This window comes from Anoplopoma fimbria, chromosome 3 (assembly GCF_027596085.1).
Source record: "Anoplopoma fimbria isolate UVic2021 breed Golden Eagle Sablefish chromosome 3, Afim_UVic_2022, whole genome shotgun sequence".
Lineage (NCBI taxonomy): Eukaryota > Metazoa > Chordata > Actinopteri > Perciformes > Anoplopomatidae > Anoplopoma > Anoplopoma fimbria.
Genome location: NC_072451.1, coordinates 5,094,552 through 5,110,511, shown reverse-complemented (window position 1 = coordinate 5,110,511; position 15,960 = coordinate 5,094,552). Strand labels below are relative to the sequence as shown.

General features: G+C 43.5%; 1 protein-coding gene across 1 annotated transcript in view; it reads right to left on the bottom strand.

Annotated features, from left to right (window-relative positions):
- kirrel1b (kirre like nephrin family adhesion molecule 1b) overlaps positions 1-15,655 on the bottom strand; it is a 73,971-nt gene extending 58,316 nt beyond the window's left edge. Inside the window, 1 exon segment of the mRNA XM_054596856.1 lies at positions 15,467-15,655. Within this exon segment, the coding sequence (XP_054452831.1) occupies positions 15,467-15,512 (46 nt within the window). The 5' untranslated portion in view covers positions 15,513-15,655.
- Positions 15,656-15,960: the final 305 nt, after the last annotated feature.

Below are 15,960 nucleotides of genomic sequence, written 5' to 3'. Positions count from 1 at the left end.
CACTGAAGCAAAATTCAAAAAGGTTAATTTATGCAGAAAAGCCGGACCATGTTTATGACTGATTATAATGGCCGTTCCTCTTGGAAAATAATTATCCTTGTGAAGTTGAGTATAACAAATGCAAATCATTAATATATGGCATAACTGCTGTTCAAAGCCAGACTGTTTGGGTGTTTATAGGCAGCATGCTGCACAAAAGAAATTCATGCAGTTTTTTTTCGTCTGCAATTTTATATTCCATCTCGAGAGGGAAAAGACGGGGAGACGGAGAATGTATATTCCTTTTCAAACACGGAGACTAATTACAAGGGATTAAGTAATTGCACTGGGAATAGTCAGGAAAATCTTTCTCAAAACCTTTTGTTCCAAACCCCATTAATTTCACCCTGCTCCGTCTAGTGTATAACGGCTTTGCTTTATGTGAGCTGTTTCAAAAGACAAATCTACAAGATATGTTCTGTGCTGTTAAGAACACAGCGGCTCATGAAGGCAGAGGCGCAGTGTCAGATTCAATCGAGGCTGAAAAGTCACGCAGACACACTCAGAGGAAGCAACTTACAGAGGAACTTTTACAGAGGGAGCATTTTATGTGGGGAAAAAAGTTTGATGAAAGCGTACTACCTTTTTAATAATTTAAAACAAAATCATTTTCAGGCTGCTGGTGTGCTTTGTAAAAAAAACTATTTCAAAAAAGTATGTATGAAAAGTATAAGAAGTGGGAGTCAGTGTCACTTGTTTCTAACAGTTTTTCGACTTGTAGAAACAAAGTGAGATGATGAGGAACACAATGAAAACACACTGGTCCAATGACAAGCTCTATACATGGATGGCATTAATGCACTTGCAACATCTACTAAATGTAAACTAGTTAAATATATTTTGATTTGCATAATGTGTATGACTGATGCTAAAGAAAAGTTTTTCTTCTGTAACGCAGTGCATAATAGAAATGATGGGGATTCATAAAAAAACTGCTGCACAAAAGCCTACATTACAGCCCAGAAAACAAAATATGCACTAGAGGAAGTCATTGAGTGAGTAAACTATTCAGGATTCAGGAGCACATCGAGCTGCTTTTGTATTCGCAGAGGCCAGTTTAGGTGCTTCAAGCACAGAGAGCTGAAGAAATGCTCGAGGAAGTTGCTGAGGGAGAAGGACCTTTAACCCTCCCGCTCTCACTTAACATGACGAACATGAATGCACAGAGTAACATAAGAATGTGATGTACGCTTTTTATTAGTGTGTAGAACATGTAACGTACTATTCAAGCATGGTATTGAATATGTTGTTGTAGTGCCAGAAGAAGATGTAATGATAAACTCACAAAAGCATAAAGTCTTAAGAGCTTTCAGTCACATCTCAGAATCATTTAGCGAGTACAGATCATTCAGATTTGTGTTATGTCCCACATGCACCTGTGGCATTAAATCTAGCATCACCATGGATTCATTTGTGTCGCCTTGTCAACACCAGGGATGTAAATATTAATATTGAAAATATTGAGAATAGCAATCTTATGTTTTGTGATACAGTACCCGTTCTCACAACACTGTATCAATTTTTAATAAATAGTTTACATGTAAAGATTAACACAGTAACAGCTTGTGCAGAGGCTACTGCTGCTCAGATTGAAGTTTTTGCTTAAAGGTTTTTGGATACTCTTCTAATCTATGGTGTTGTGTGCGTGTTCAAGGTGTTACTTTTGATTGTAATTTACATTTTTAATAAATCTACTTTTTTTCAGCAGCCTTGTAAATCCTGCAGAATGCGGTTTGTCAAAAGGATTTTCAGCTTTTAAGCAGTTTTTTTCTTTTCTTTAATGTTTTTGTAACATCAAACTGGCTCAAAACAGTTTGATGTTACAGTAACTGTGATGAATGCATATGCAGATCCCACTATTTACATAAAAAAAAAAGTTATCTTATACAATGACCTAAATCCTAAAATTAGATTCAGAAATTGCAATATATATCGCCTTGCCTACAGTATCGCAATATAGTGCAATATATTGAATTGTAACTGCTGTATCATGAGTTCTATCATATCACCAGATTCTTCCAAGTACACAGCTCTAATCATCATACGTCTGTACTAATTTACAGCACTAATGCACGTCAATGGTCCAGTAAACCAGCAATATTATTACGTTCACTCCTTTTGTCCATCCAGGCTACTGTAGCTTGACTTTGTCTTCTTTGTTTACGTCACGTCTGGTTGGTGCTACAGCCATCAAATGTTACTTTACTATGTGACATGTTGGGTTCACGTTTCCCTTAAGAGGACTTCTATGACTCTACTCATCTTCACCGTACAATGTTCCATAGAGGACTTGGTTGGTTTGTCACTCGGCTATGAGGTCTGATAGATTTCACATGCTAAACATGCACAACGTTTGTATGCCATCATTGTGCGTAGGTTGAAGGGTTTGGTCACTCTCCTCCCACATGACCCCGTGTCGACTCTTATTTTGGATCACCGTGTAGCTGCAGTACTTTCGGGGGAAACAGATCGAGGCCTCTGTGGTCGGAGCTGTCTGAACTCAGGGACTCCCAATCAATCCTCTCTCTTTCTCACTCTCTCTCTCCCTCTCTCTCTCTCTGTCGTCTCCCCGTCTGTGTTTCTCATTGCTCACTCGTCCTCTTCACACAGTGATGGAGGTCAGGTGTGGTCAAGAGCTGAGAATGGACAATCAGGCTGCAGCTGTATTATCACTGCAGCTCACTTCTCTCTCTCTCTGCTGGCTCTATAGAGGACAGCCATATTACCCCGCTCGCTCTGTCTTTATCGCACATTTACAGCGCTAACTTTTTTTTTTTTTTTTTACTACCACTGCACAGTGTAAGGGATTATGATTACATTACAATAACTAATCCTGTTAATTCTCGACTACTTTGATATTATAGTGAGGGTTGGCCTGTTTGCTGATGGATGGGAGCAATTCTATAAGGTTTGTCTCCTTGCCTTCAAAACCAAAACCTGCAAATTGGTAAACAATCAAGTTTACTTTTAATAATGCTCCTCAAAATAAGAATACAATTGTGTTCCTGGATTATTTAAAATACTACAGGTTCATGTTATTGCTATCAGTTTGAATTATTTCTTAGTAATATTTTTGGTATGGGGGATGTCTTTAGATACTACCGTTCGCATAAATCCAAGCTGTCATTCTTATGAGGAGGAGGCCAGTAAGGTGCATAAATCAGAGCTGTAGCAATTTCAGAATGATTCCTCGCTGCATTTGGGGAAAAAAACATCACGACAAAGTTGAAGAGGGCGGTAGTCTGTGTTATTGTTGTTACACAATGTTCGGGCATACATGGCTCATTGGCATTTTGCTTTTCTCTATAGAAATAAATACAATGTAGCTATGTATTAATGGCAACATTCATCAAATAAAACAACCTTCAAATGTACAATACTTGTATGTAAATATCATGTTGTCAATACTTAGCTGGACGCTAAAATCATAAACTAAAAGTGTCAACAAATTCTCACTCAAAAATTGACAAATACCGCTGCTGAGCCAGGCGAGGCATGAAACGATGAAAGATCAATGAAAACGCTCTCCAGATATTTAGCACCATGCACAAATATCTTTTCTTGTAATTTGTTCAGTGGGAATATTTCTTCACCTTGGCATCTCCAGTTTCAACAATGAAAACTAGCGACACAAAAGACAGATGCCGGCAAGTGTCAATGAGATCAACACATCTTTACGAGTAAATGCGAGTCAATTAACAAAAATAACTTTAATCAACATCCTTCTCCGATGTGAAAAATGTAGCTGCTTCTTTCAGCCTTTGGTAATTATTATTTTATTTTTTTATCAAAGAACCATATTTGTTTCTGCCTTCTTTTCATCATCATCTTTTGCACAACCTGGACAGTTGTATGCAGCTGACAGTCACCACACATTATTAATGCAGAAAGTAAACCACGATCTTTTCAACCTGAACCCTGGACGTGCAAAACATCATTTATCTTAGTAATGTAATCACTTTTTTTCAATGAGTAATGAGTAATTCAATCTTTTAATTAACTCTCCTAACACAGCTACCCTTCGTCGCGGGGTTGTAAATCCACTCTTTCTTTGCTTATCTAGCCTTTTACATTTTCTCCCTATATGTTTTTTTTTAAAGTTTCTCCAAGTCCTTTTTCTCCCTCTTCCTTCGTTGCTATGGTAACTCTCTCTCTCTCTCTCTCTCTCTCTCTCTCCTTCTCTCCCTCTGTCTCTCTGGTGCACCCCCACTTTCCCCTTGCTCTCCAGCGGCTGGTTGGATGGTTGCTATAGAAACAGACTTATTTAAAAGGAAGAGCTAAGAAATTATCTTTTTCTCCCGCTCTCCCCAACACGCTCTCTTTTGCAAACTCGCTTCCTCTCTCTTTCACTCGCTCCATCTCGCTCGCCCTCCCCCTCTTTCTCCCCGCCTCCCCGCCTCTCTCTCTCTCTCTCTCTCTCGCTCTCTCGCTTTGCCTCAATCACAAGCAAGCAGACCTACTCTTTTATTTTCCTTTGGCTCTCACCGTACATTGTGGATTAGCACTCACACACACACACACACACACACACACCTACAATATCTCTCTTAGCTGAGGCGAGAGAACCCCCCCTCCATAGAATCTCTCTCACTGCTGCACACAAACACACAACACACACACACACACACACACTGAAGACACACACACACACACACACACACTGAAGAGACAAACACACACAAGCTACACAGTGCCTTTCTTGAAGAAGATACAAAATAGACACACACTGTCTTCCCATAACAACACTATCTCTCTCTCTCTCTCTCTCTCTCTCTCTCTCTCTCTCCCTCTCTTACCAACCCTTTCTCCTACAAAATTGTGTTTTAATACAACTAAAGCGCATTGTCAATTACGTTTCAGGGGAAATATATTTTCTCCTCGATTAAGGTTGCAGTTTTAAACACTTGACTGACAATAAATTGAGCCAAAAATGTATATTTTTTTCTGTTTACACATCATGGTATCTCATTTAAGTTACAGGCATCAACGTTTACTTTTGGGTTCACATCGGACACGAACAGCGGTCTCCTGGGTGCAAGTCCTGTGTTTGTTTGACCCATCCACTCCAACCTTTTAATCCATGTATGGACTTCCATGGGCTATGATTAGAAGCTTATTTGTCATACATAAAATAAAATAAAAACGTTTTCCCTGAAAACGTAATAGACGATGCAGTTTCGTTGTATGGAGACGTATTTTTTTAGGAGCAAGGCTGCGCAAACACACATTTGCTTTCAAATTCAAAATATCTGCATTGAAGTAGTCTTATAACCAACAACCATGAGCACACACACTGCAAGGTGCAACTATGCCAAAAAACGTGGAGTCACAATCAGTGGAAAAACACACTCATGGTCTAATCCCCTTTCCAGAACAATGACAAATCTCACTGTGACATAATCTCCACCTGTGACGCCATAACTTCATTTACCGCCACGGGATCAAGTGACGAGCAGCGTGACGTCACTGTCCCCCTCCACCGCCACCGCTGAGAGCTGCTCGCTTATCTCCCCTGCACCCGAGCATATCAGGCTTCACTGAGGGGAGATAGTGTCACCCCCACCACCTCCCCCACCTCACCCAGGCCTGCTCCCGCCTCCTCCTCTCCTCGCCTCATCGAGCGGAGCCAAGCCAAGCCGAGCGGAGCCAAGCCGAGCGGAGCCCCGGGTGTTATCAGTTCCTGATAGTTATCGACTTACATTAAAACATAAGAGGGGAGAGAGGAGGAACAGGCAGATAGACAGACAGAAGGAGGACGGAAACACAAACAGAGTGGGTGGTGATGGATACCGGCTTTCATCATCTGTAATCATGTTGTCCATCTACATCTTTGAATCGCTTCTGCTTCTTTTATCATCATTTAAAATCCACCAAAGGAAAAAAACTAAAAGGAGGTGGAGAGAGACATTGAGACTTCAAAAACGAAAGAGAAAAAAAAACGTGATCGTGGTGCCCTCGCAATAAAATCATTTGGTTACACAAGTACAGTTTCTGATAAGGGAAATAAGTTTGGGGAAGCCTCAGTGGGAAAGATTGGAAGGGGCTAAATGTTAAATTATAAGTGGAACCCTATGGATACTGGGTCTGTAGGGTGCATAAAAAATAGGATTATGATCGTCACACATTGGATTAAACATTAAATATTGCAAACTTTTCCTTTAACTGAAGATTAGTTTGAGTAAGATATGTTGTCTTAATAGAATTAGTATCTGCCTTTGTTAGACGAGGATGAAAGGAATGACTTAAATATTATGATATGGCAACGTATATGCAGTAATATCATACAATAAGTGGAATGACAGTGCTCCACGATTGTTTTATCATAGCATTTGTGGACCAGCCAACTGAAATACATTTTTTTTCATGTTTGGATATTATGTTTTCTTCTCTCCTTCCCCTTAAGAAAGTCTAGTTCTTGTGTCTTACTCATGCTAGCCAGCTACGTGCAACAGTAAGCATAACACAGCCTGCAAATCGAGTAGCTAAGAGGGTGATGACTGATGACCTCACATAATGATGACTTAAGGCAGAAAGTAAAAAATCTGTATCCTATTGTTGTGGTTGTGACTCATACAGCACAAACAGACCACGTCAGATTCCAGGAAACTATTACACTCGACTCTTTGCTTATCCCCACAACCCGGCTGCTACTCCGCCAAGCTGTCAGAGCTACAATGGAGCCCACACAGTCACTAACTGCACTCTCTGAAGAAATACTATCGAGCATTTTCAGAAAGAAGCAGACAGAAGGTATAAAAATAAACTGATACAGCAGCTAAAGCAGGTTAAAAAGATACATTTAGAAGCCTACAGATTACATGGTAAAAGTGAACCACCACGTCAGCTGATGATCGAGACAGAAGACTATGAAATGAACACTGTTCTTGCAAAACTGCTAGGTTTTTTCACTGTCATGATCTATTAAAAAGCAAAAACAGCATGTGAATATTGTCAGTATTCCTTCAGTAGCTAGCGTAGCATAAAAGTACTAACACTAGTTCATTATGCGTCAACACTCGGCTGAAATGTAGAAATGTAACGTACATCTCCAACACCATCAGGGAACAAGTATCACTATTACAAAATGTTTAGCATGACTAGATCCAAATCCACAAAACCAGCCAGAAAATTAGGGAAAAAAATAATAATTGCATAAGAGTCTATGGAGCAGAGCCGGCTAGTTGTCTGACCCAGTTCAGAGTGGGTCAATGCTACACTATGATTGGCCGGTCTGAGTCTGAGAGGCGGGACTTAGCGAAGGGTCAATTCAGATTTTTGGCATCATCATATATCTTCCCAGGGAACCACTTTTGGCATTGGTACTGCAACCGACGCATCTCATCTTCTCATTTGTTTTTATATTGAGTGTATTCTAGTTGTAATTGCTTACTTAGTTTGCCAAAATGAATCACTTTTAATAAAATAAAGTATTTTCAAAACTGAAACCACTAAGAGGTGTGTTTACTTGATAATGATGAATGTATACACACAAAGCCAGGTATAATTTAAAGTGTTTCTTTATGTCAGTGCCTAAATGATTCCTATTAGAACCAATTTTCATTGAACAAAAGAAAAAATCACAATGTCTACAATTTCGATTTAAATCAGCAACTATGTGATAAGTAAGAATAAGTAAGAATAAGTCAATAGTATTACCAATATAAACAGACATTTGATACCAACTTTTTTTACTATTTCGATATTTTTGGGCGTATTTTTATCTTTCTCATAGTTTACAGAGTGATGGACAGGAAATGAGGTAAGGTCCCAAAGCCAGACTTTAACTGATTTTGTTTCATTGATAACATGAGTTGTTGCATTACAACCACACACAAACACACACACAAACACACACACACACACTTACACATTTAGATATCGAGCAGCATGCATAATCCAGGGCAGAGGGGGAAACCTTGTGATAGCGATCTTGTAATGGATCAGATTGATTTAATCCACTGCACCCGGACAATTTCTCATTCTTAATCCTCAAGTCTGTGAATGGATTTTATGTGGGAGGCTCATTCAATTGTTCTCTCTCACCTCCACACACACACACACACACACACACACACACACACACACACACACACACACACACACACACACACACACACACACACACACACACACACACACACACACACACGAGCCTCTCAGACAGCAAGTGAGAGGAAACACAGGCAGACAAAGAAACAGAGAGAGAGGGAGAGAGGCAGAAACACAAACTCTACCTCCACACTCAGCTCATTTGATCTCGCAGCCCTTTTTGTTGACACTCTCCCTCATATAAAGGGGGGGGAGGCACTTTTTATGCTTTTGGTGCTTTTATGCTTGATGTCTGCATTACTTTGAAAGCTTCTCCTTGGAGAGGGTGGCCAGTTTGGTTTCTCACTCTCCCTTCCAAAAAAAAAAAAAAAAAAAGCTAAGAAGGGCCCTCCCTCCAGCCTTTTATCACTTTTATTGAATGCTCATGCAGAGGAAGGAGACCCACTTTATTTTTCCTTGGAGAGTGGCGGACTCAGTCGGGGGCGGAGCTTTGTGCATTGCAGCGTGCCGCTTGGAAACGCCGGTGAAATATGCTGGAGATGCCTGGAGAACTCCGGGGCCCTGGTCTCCCAGGAGAACCCCGTCTATAATAGGCCTGGCTGGTTCCCTCTGCTCCCTCGCTGCAGCCTTCTCCACACATAAATCTCTGCTCCCCAACCCGGCTCTCCTCCTCCTTCACTCCTGTTAGCTCCCACACCTCCTCCTCCCACACTCCCACTACTGCATCACTCCGTCCATTAGAGTTCCTTCCTCCATTTCAACTCCTCCTCAACTCTCAACGCTTTCTTCTTCTTCCTCCTCCAAATTTCTCCTGTTTTTTATCACCTTCTTCTCTCCTCCTATATTCCTGCTCTTCCTCTCCCCCCAAACCCAACTCTTCCTCTAATCTTCTTTTTTACTCATCTTTCTTTCCTCCTCCGCTACCCACATTTCTCCTCCCCCCTTTCATTCTGTCTTCTTATCTCCCTTCTCCTCCATTCATGCTCCATTTTCCCCCTCTCCTCCAGTGTTTCCTCCCTCTGATTCCACACCTCCTCTGACCTTCCATCTCCTCTTTGTCCTCCTTCACTCCTGTTAGCTCCCACACCTCCTCCTCCCACACTCCCACTACTGCATCACTCCGTCCATTAGAGTTCCTTCCTCCATTTCAACTCCTCCTCAACTCTCAACGCTTTCTTCTTCTTCCTCCAAATTTCTCCTGTTTTTTATCACCCTCTTTTCTTCTCTCCTCCTATTTTCCTGCTCCTCTGCTCCAACTCTCGCCACATTAATCTCCCCCTACCCGACTCTCCTCTTCCTTTAATCTCGCTCCTTGTTACTCATCTTCCTCCTTCACTCCTCCGCTACCCACATTTCTTTCTCCCCCCTTTCATGCTGTCTTCTTATCTCCTTTCTCCTCCATTCATGCTCCATTTTCCCCCTCTCCTCCAGTCTTTCCTCCCTTCGATTCCACACCTCCTCTCTGACCATCCATCTCCTCTTTGTCCTCCTTTACTCACACTCTTCTTTCCCCCCAAATTCCTCTCCTCCCTGCTTCCTCTTCTCCTCTCCTCTTCCATCACCCACCTTCACTTTGTTTTTTCACCTACTGCTCCTTCTGCCCTCATTCCATTAATGTTTACTCCCTCCGTCTCCACTCCCCATGACCTCCCCTGCTCTGCTGCCTCTTTTTCACTCCTTTGCCTCCCCCATTCTTCAGCCTGGCTCTCCTCCTCCTCCTCCTCCTCCTTCACTCCCGTTTGCTCCCATTCCTCTATATTTCCCTCCTTCTTTCATCCTCCCTCTGTCTCATCTCTACTCTTCCTCTCACCTCCTCCTTTCACCTGAATTCCCCTCCTGCCCTTTTCCTCTTTTCTTATGCTCTCCCTCATCCTCTCTCCTATTTGTTCTGCTCCCTTGCTCCCCAACCACTCCTCCTTTATTCATTTTGGCCAGTTAGTTCCTCCATCTCCCTTCTTCTTTCACTCCTCCACCTTCCTTCCTCCCATCTGAATTTCTCTCCTGCCCTCACCCTCTATTCCTTTACTTTCTTTCTATTCTAGTTCCCTGCATGTCTTCTCCTCCTCCTCTCCCTCCCGGTCCACTACTCCTCCTCCCTCATTCAGTCTGACATATCAGCCAGATTGATGGGTGTCAGTCCTAATACCAGCCGACGCTCTCTGTTAGGATCTGCGTACTCCACGGTCTTTTCACCCCCCCCCACACACACACACACACACACACACACACACACATCAGCCCATGCAGAGGAGGTAAGGGGGTGGTGGGGGGATTTTCTGATGTCACTGATTACTAGATTATCGGGGCATCGTGGTTGAATTAAGTGGCGGTTATTTTATTTATTTCTTTTAATTGCTGTTCCTTGTCAGGTCCGATTACGCTTCCCTCTCCATAAGGATATCAGATCTGTCAGGTACTGGAGGGGTTTGGGATGAGGCCCCCCCACACACACACACACACACACACACACACACACACTTAACTCTGCCGCCGCCGTCGTGTTGTTTGAACCTCCGCTCTGCTCTTAAACAAGGCTTGTCATGCCATTTTTAATTATCTTCATTTGAGAGTACAGCATTTTTTTTTATTGAAGTGGATTTTTTTTCTCTACACCCAATTAGAGCAACAGAGTCAGTCAACCTTTTATATTTGCTTTTATGGCACCGCTCAGTACAGTATGGCACTAATGGCCAAGGTTGGAGGTTTGATCCCGAAGCCGCTCATGCAAGAAATGCTCATCAGTGGTGCTTCAGATGATAAAAATCCACCAGGAAGAAGAGCGTGTCCAGTTGCTTTGTATATTGAACAACATGAGAGTACAAAAAAGAACATTTTGAGGCCTCGATTAATATTTCTCTTCCTCTTTGCTCGATCTGTTGCCCATATAATTCCATCACATCTGGTCTACAAAATGTTTTTTAATGCATTTCAACGCAGGAGCCCAAAGTTCACTATGTGAACTGCAAATTAGCTTTTGAAAATCCACAATGACCACATGATTGGATCAGGTCCTGATTTATTTTCGTTTGTCTTTACGTTCAGTCCAGAAACAGCTTTGCATTAAGGGGGACACATCATGCTCTTTTTGTTCATACTTGTATTTTGGTTTTCGACTAGAACATGTTTAGATGTTTTATTGTTCAAAAAACACATCGTTTTTCTAATAATGTCCGTCTGATTAAACCAGTATCCACTTTCCTTCTGAAACGCTCCGTTTAAGCGCCTGTCTCTTTAAGCCCCCTCTTCCGAAAAAGTCTACTCTGATTGGATGGTGAGAAAAATATGGTGCACCTTTAGCAAAGGCAGCTCTCAAGCCGTGGCTAAAGATACTCAGACTGAGGGCTGTTTATTGTAATGAGCCTGCATGTGACATAGGAAGGGGAGCCAAATCTGAGTGGCTTGTTGAATCAAATGTTTTCTGATCCAGGCAGCCAACAAAGAAAAGGCCAGGAGGTTAAAGGCACCAGGGAGGCAATGAAATACGTTCAAGTTAATGCTATTAAAGGACTTATCCATGCGCTAGAAGACGCCCAAATGCTGCAGTGTAGAATATTATGAGGAATGATTTGACTGCTCTGGAGAGTCAACACTGTGTCAATCATTATATCTTTTGTCAATACGATCTTGAGGAAAGCAGTAGACCCACGACGTTCATCTTTCAAAATAATCTCCATGGACCGTGCGCTTGCATTTACGTGACTGGATGATGCATTTTGCATTTTGTTGCAGCAAAAGTTGAGGCAACGAGGGACGATGCAAGGCTACTGCTGATCTGAACGTGACCTTACAGAACGGCCCCTTTTAAGAAAGGAACATCATGCTCCTATGGCTCATAACTGTTTAATTTGTGTTCTTGAAAGCCCCAGGCTGCATACATAATACACAGAGAAGTGTTGGTGGTGGGAGCAGGTGTCAACAGGGGCCAAATGTTTGCCCCAGGGCTGAAAAAAACCCAGATTATCCCGCCCATGCAACAGTGGGTTCCCCTGAAGAATCACTAGCTGGAAACCACTTTTATCTTTCAATATGTATTCATGTGTCCAATAATATATAAATTTAGTAAAGCAGTGGGTCATTTCACGGAAATAAAAAACATGCTAGTGCATGTTTCCCAATCTATACATGCTGTAAACGTCAAAACCAGTTCTGACTTAACCCACAAACGCCCATCAGAGAATATTTTTGTTGTGAGACTATTCAAAAGGGAATTACACAACAGTTTGAGGGCGTAACAGTGGGGATCTGTAAACTAACGATCAAAGACAATCTGTCGCTGTACCGGTGGAATAAACCATTTTATGTTGTGCAGAGTCTCTCGGTCATCCAGGTCATGGACTGGTATTTTTCTAAAAGTGCAAAGTCAAAGGCAACTTGAAGATGAGAGCTGAAATGTTTTCAAGAATTTAAAAGCAAGTCCAGTTGCCTTTGACTTTGCATTTCTAAGACGAGGGCCCCAAGAGCCAAGTCTGGTGTAAACCATCAAACATTGATGGTCCAGCTGGGTCGCTGTAGAAGAAGAGAGTCGAGCCAATAGGGCCTCCTCTTTCTCCCTCTCTCTCCCTCTCTCTCTTTCTCTCTCTCCCTGCTCCCAGAGCGCTCCTGCCTTGCCTCTGTTTATCCTCAAACATCCCCTCTTGTCAACAGATTAGGACTGAACCCCGCTGTCTCTTCCTTTCTTCGTCTCTTTCTGCCTCCATCTCTCTGTCTTTTGGGCTGTCTCTTTACATCTGCGCCTCTGCTCCATTCTTGTGACGGGAGAGAGAAGAGAGGGAGGGGGAGACGAGGGGAGAGAGAGAGAGAGAAAAGGGAGAAAAAGTGTGTGTGTGTGTGTGTGTGTGTGTGTGTGTGAAAGAGATGGGACAGGTGCTTGCAGTGCAGGAATTGCTTTGCTTGCTTCGCTTGCATGATCAGGCCGCGAAAAATGTTCAGCTCAAGCAAAAGTGCTGTTCAAGAATCGACTCTGAGAAAACGGGCTCCCCTCGCCTGTGGCCAGAGCGGCGCTGGCAAGCACACTGTCGGATCACAGCGGGCAACACGCCGCATCGGACCACACACACACACACACACACACACACACACACACACACACAGGGCAAAGTAATTACAGAGGCCTGCAGACACTCGGTCAACCGCGCAGAGATGTTAGTCGGCCTGCTTTGGGAAGCCGTGGCACACCACCGGACCGAGCAGTAAATGTAGTCTGCAGCTCAGACAGAAGACACCTGGAAGACTCCAAAAAAGGGCTAAACACACATTAGGCTGCAGCTGCTGCATGTAGAGGGGACGGATTCACTGTGATCACATTCACAGGCTTACACCGGCTCAGCTGGAGACACTGATCTGCTGCTCTGCTCCGCTCTCTGTTTCTGATCTCCTCTGTATTTGTTCTGTGTCGCGTTCACGCTCTCTCCTCTTGTGTTTTTTCGTTGTGTTCGTCTCCGTCTCTGGTTTTTTTTGGGGGGGTTTCTGCCCTGTTCTCTTCTGTTCTGATCCGTTGTGCTTTGTTCATTCATGTTCCTTTACTGTTCTGTTCCTGTTCTCCTCGTTTGCTCCGTTCTGGTCTGCGTTTCTTCTGTTCTGCTTTGTTCCCTTTTGTTCAGTTCTCTCCTGCCTTGTTCTTTTCTCTCTTTCTGCTCTGCTTGGTCTTGCTCTGTTTGATTAATAATCAAACTTTGCTAATCTACTTCGCTCTCTCTGCTCGACTCTTTCATCCGGCTACAACCAATACTCAGCAGCTTTGGCCCTAATTAATCTGAGCTCTATAAGACATTGATAGATTATCACAGACAATCTACTTTAACACAATATATTCTATTCTCCTCAAAAGGAAAAAGCATCCATTCTTCAATCCAAGATGCTCAGCAGACTTTGAGCAGATCTTTTTTTTTCACCTTGTGTATCGCTCTATTCGACCTTTTTGAATAAAGCATTACTAATATTCTATTCTGTTCTACTCAGGTGGTCAGATCTGCTCCAGCCTGGGAGCTCCTCTGACTGTCTGTCTGGGCAGATCACCGTCTGCGGTTTATCACACCAGCGGCCTGCGGCACCGGGGACCCAGGTGCTAAAGCAGGCAGGCACACACACACACACACACACACACACACACACACACACACACACACACACACACACACACACACACAGTTGAACTGTTCACATCAGGCCACCTCAATTAATCATCTCTGTCTTTGGAGCCCTGACTGCCCTCAAACACAAACGCACACTCATCCTCTCTCCCACTGAGGCTTGAGTGTGTGTGTGTGTGTGTGTGTGTGTGTGTGTGTGTAGAGAGAGAGAGAGAGAGAGAGAGAGAGACATAGAGAGAGTGAAAGGGCAATCTATCAAGGTGATCGATAAATAGGGGCATTAATATTAGTAATGGGGCTCTCCTCCAGTCCAGTGAATATGTCTCCGTCTTTACGCTAAAATATGAATTTTTCTTGGCACCTGCACGTTTGCAGCGGGGCCGCGCGCACGGGCACGAGCACGCCAGACTCTACCTGCATACTAAGAAGGATGCCCTGGTCTCTACTATGTCTCCCTCTCTCTCTCTCTCTCACACACACACACACACACACACACACACACACACCAACTTTCTCTCTCGAGGGACACTTGCGCTGGTCTTTACCCTTACACTATTGCTCTCTCACACAGTGAGATTACAGGAATGCACGTGCCTGGAGCGTGCGTGCCATTTTGTGTGTGTGTGTGTGTGTGTGTGTGTGTGTGTGTGTGTGTGTGTTGGAAATTGATCCAGTGTGACTCATGTTAAAGCCGGGTGACCAGACTGTGCATTGGATCCTCGCCTCATCAATCATCCCCCGGCTGGCAGGCTATGCGCAGTGTGTGTGTGTGTGTGTGTGTGTGTGTGTGTGTGTGTGTGTGTGTGTGTGTGTGTGTGTGTGTGTGTGTGTGTGTGCTTGTAACACATCCTCCTTTGACCCACACTGCGTTTGTTTGTGTCATCCAAATCTCTCTATTCATGCGTTTCAAAGGTCACGTCAAAGCGACGTCGTGCGCAGATGCCGCACATCTCTCTCACAAAACGCGCAAATGAAGACAAAATCAACGCGACGCGTCTCCTGTGTGTGTGTCTGAACTCTTAAATTTTCTTTTTTTTATTGTTCCCCCAGCAGAGCAAGGACCCTGAACACCCCACGACCCCTTTTTTTGCTTTTGGACTGATGATGTCCTGCCAGCACACACAACACACGCACGGTGCCAGACACGCCAGACGCACAGACAGAAAGAGACACCACACCAGAGACACCACACCAGAGCGCACAGCCGCACACAGCAGGCTGGAGGGGGAGACAGTCAGGGTATTGAGCTCTAAACTTTCCCAGGCTGGGTGTGTTTAAGCATCTCTTACCTCTGTTCAGAGTGATGGCCAAAGTTATGATCCACAGGGCTGCCATGGTTCAGCCGCATCTGCTTCCCCGAAAAGACACCATCAATCCCTCCCGACCGGGTGAAGCGAACAGGAATCCTCTTTGAGTCATGGGAGTGAAAGGAGACACATTGAGAGGAAATAAAAGCCAATGCCTCTCTCCCTCTCTCCCTCTCTTCCTCTCTCCTCTTCTTTTCCTTTCCTCTCCTCGTTTCCTTGTTGTTCCCGTGCGTAAAATAAATCTGTCTCCACTTTTTATTGTCTCTCTCTCTCTCTCTCTCTCTCTCTCTCTCTTGGTTTCTCTCTCTGTCCCTTTTTCCTCTCTGCGCTTTAGATTCCCATTTAAACAGGAATGATTTCCTCTCACCCTCTCTCTCTCTTGGTTCTCTCTCTCTCTCTCTCTATTTCTCTCTCTCTCTCTTGGTTTCTCTCTCTCTCTCTTTCTCTCTCTCTCTCTCTCTATTTCTCTCTCTTTC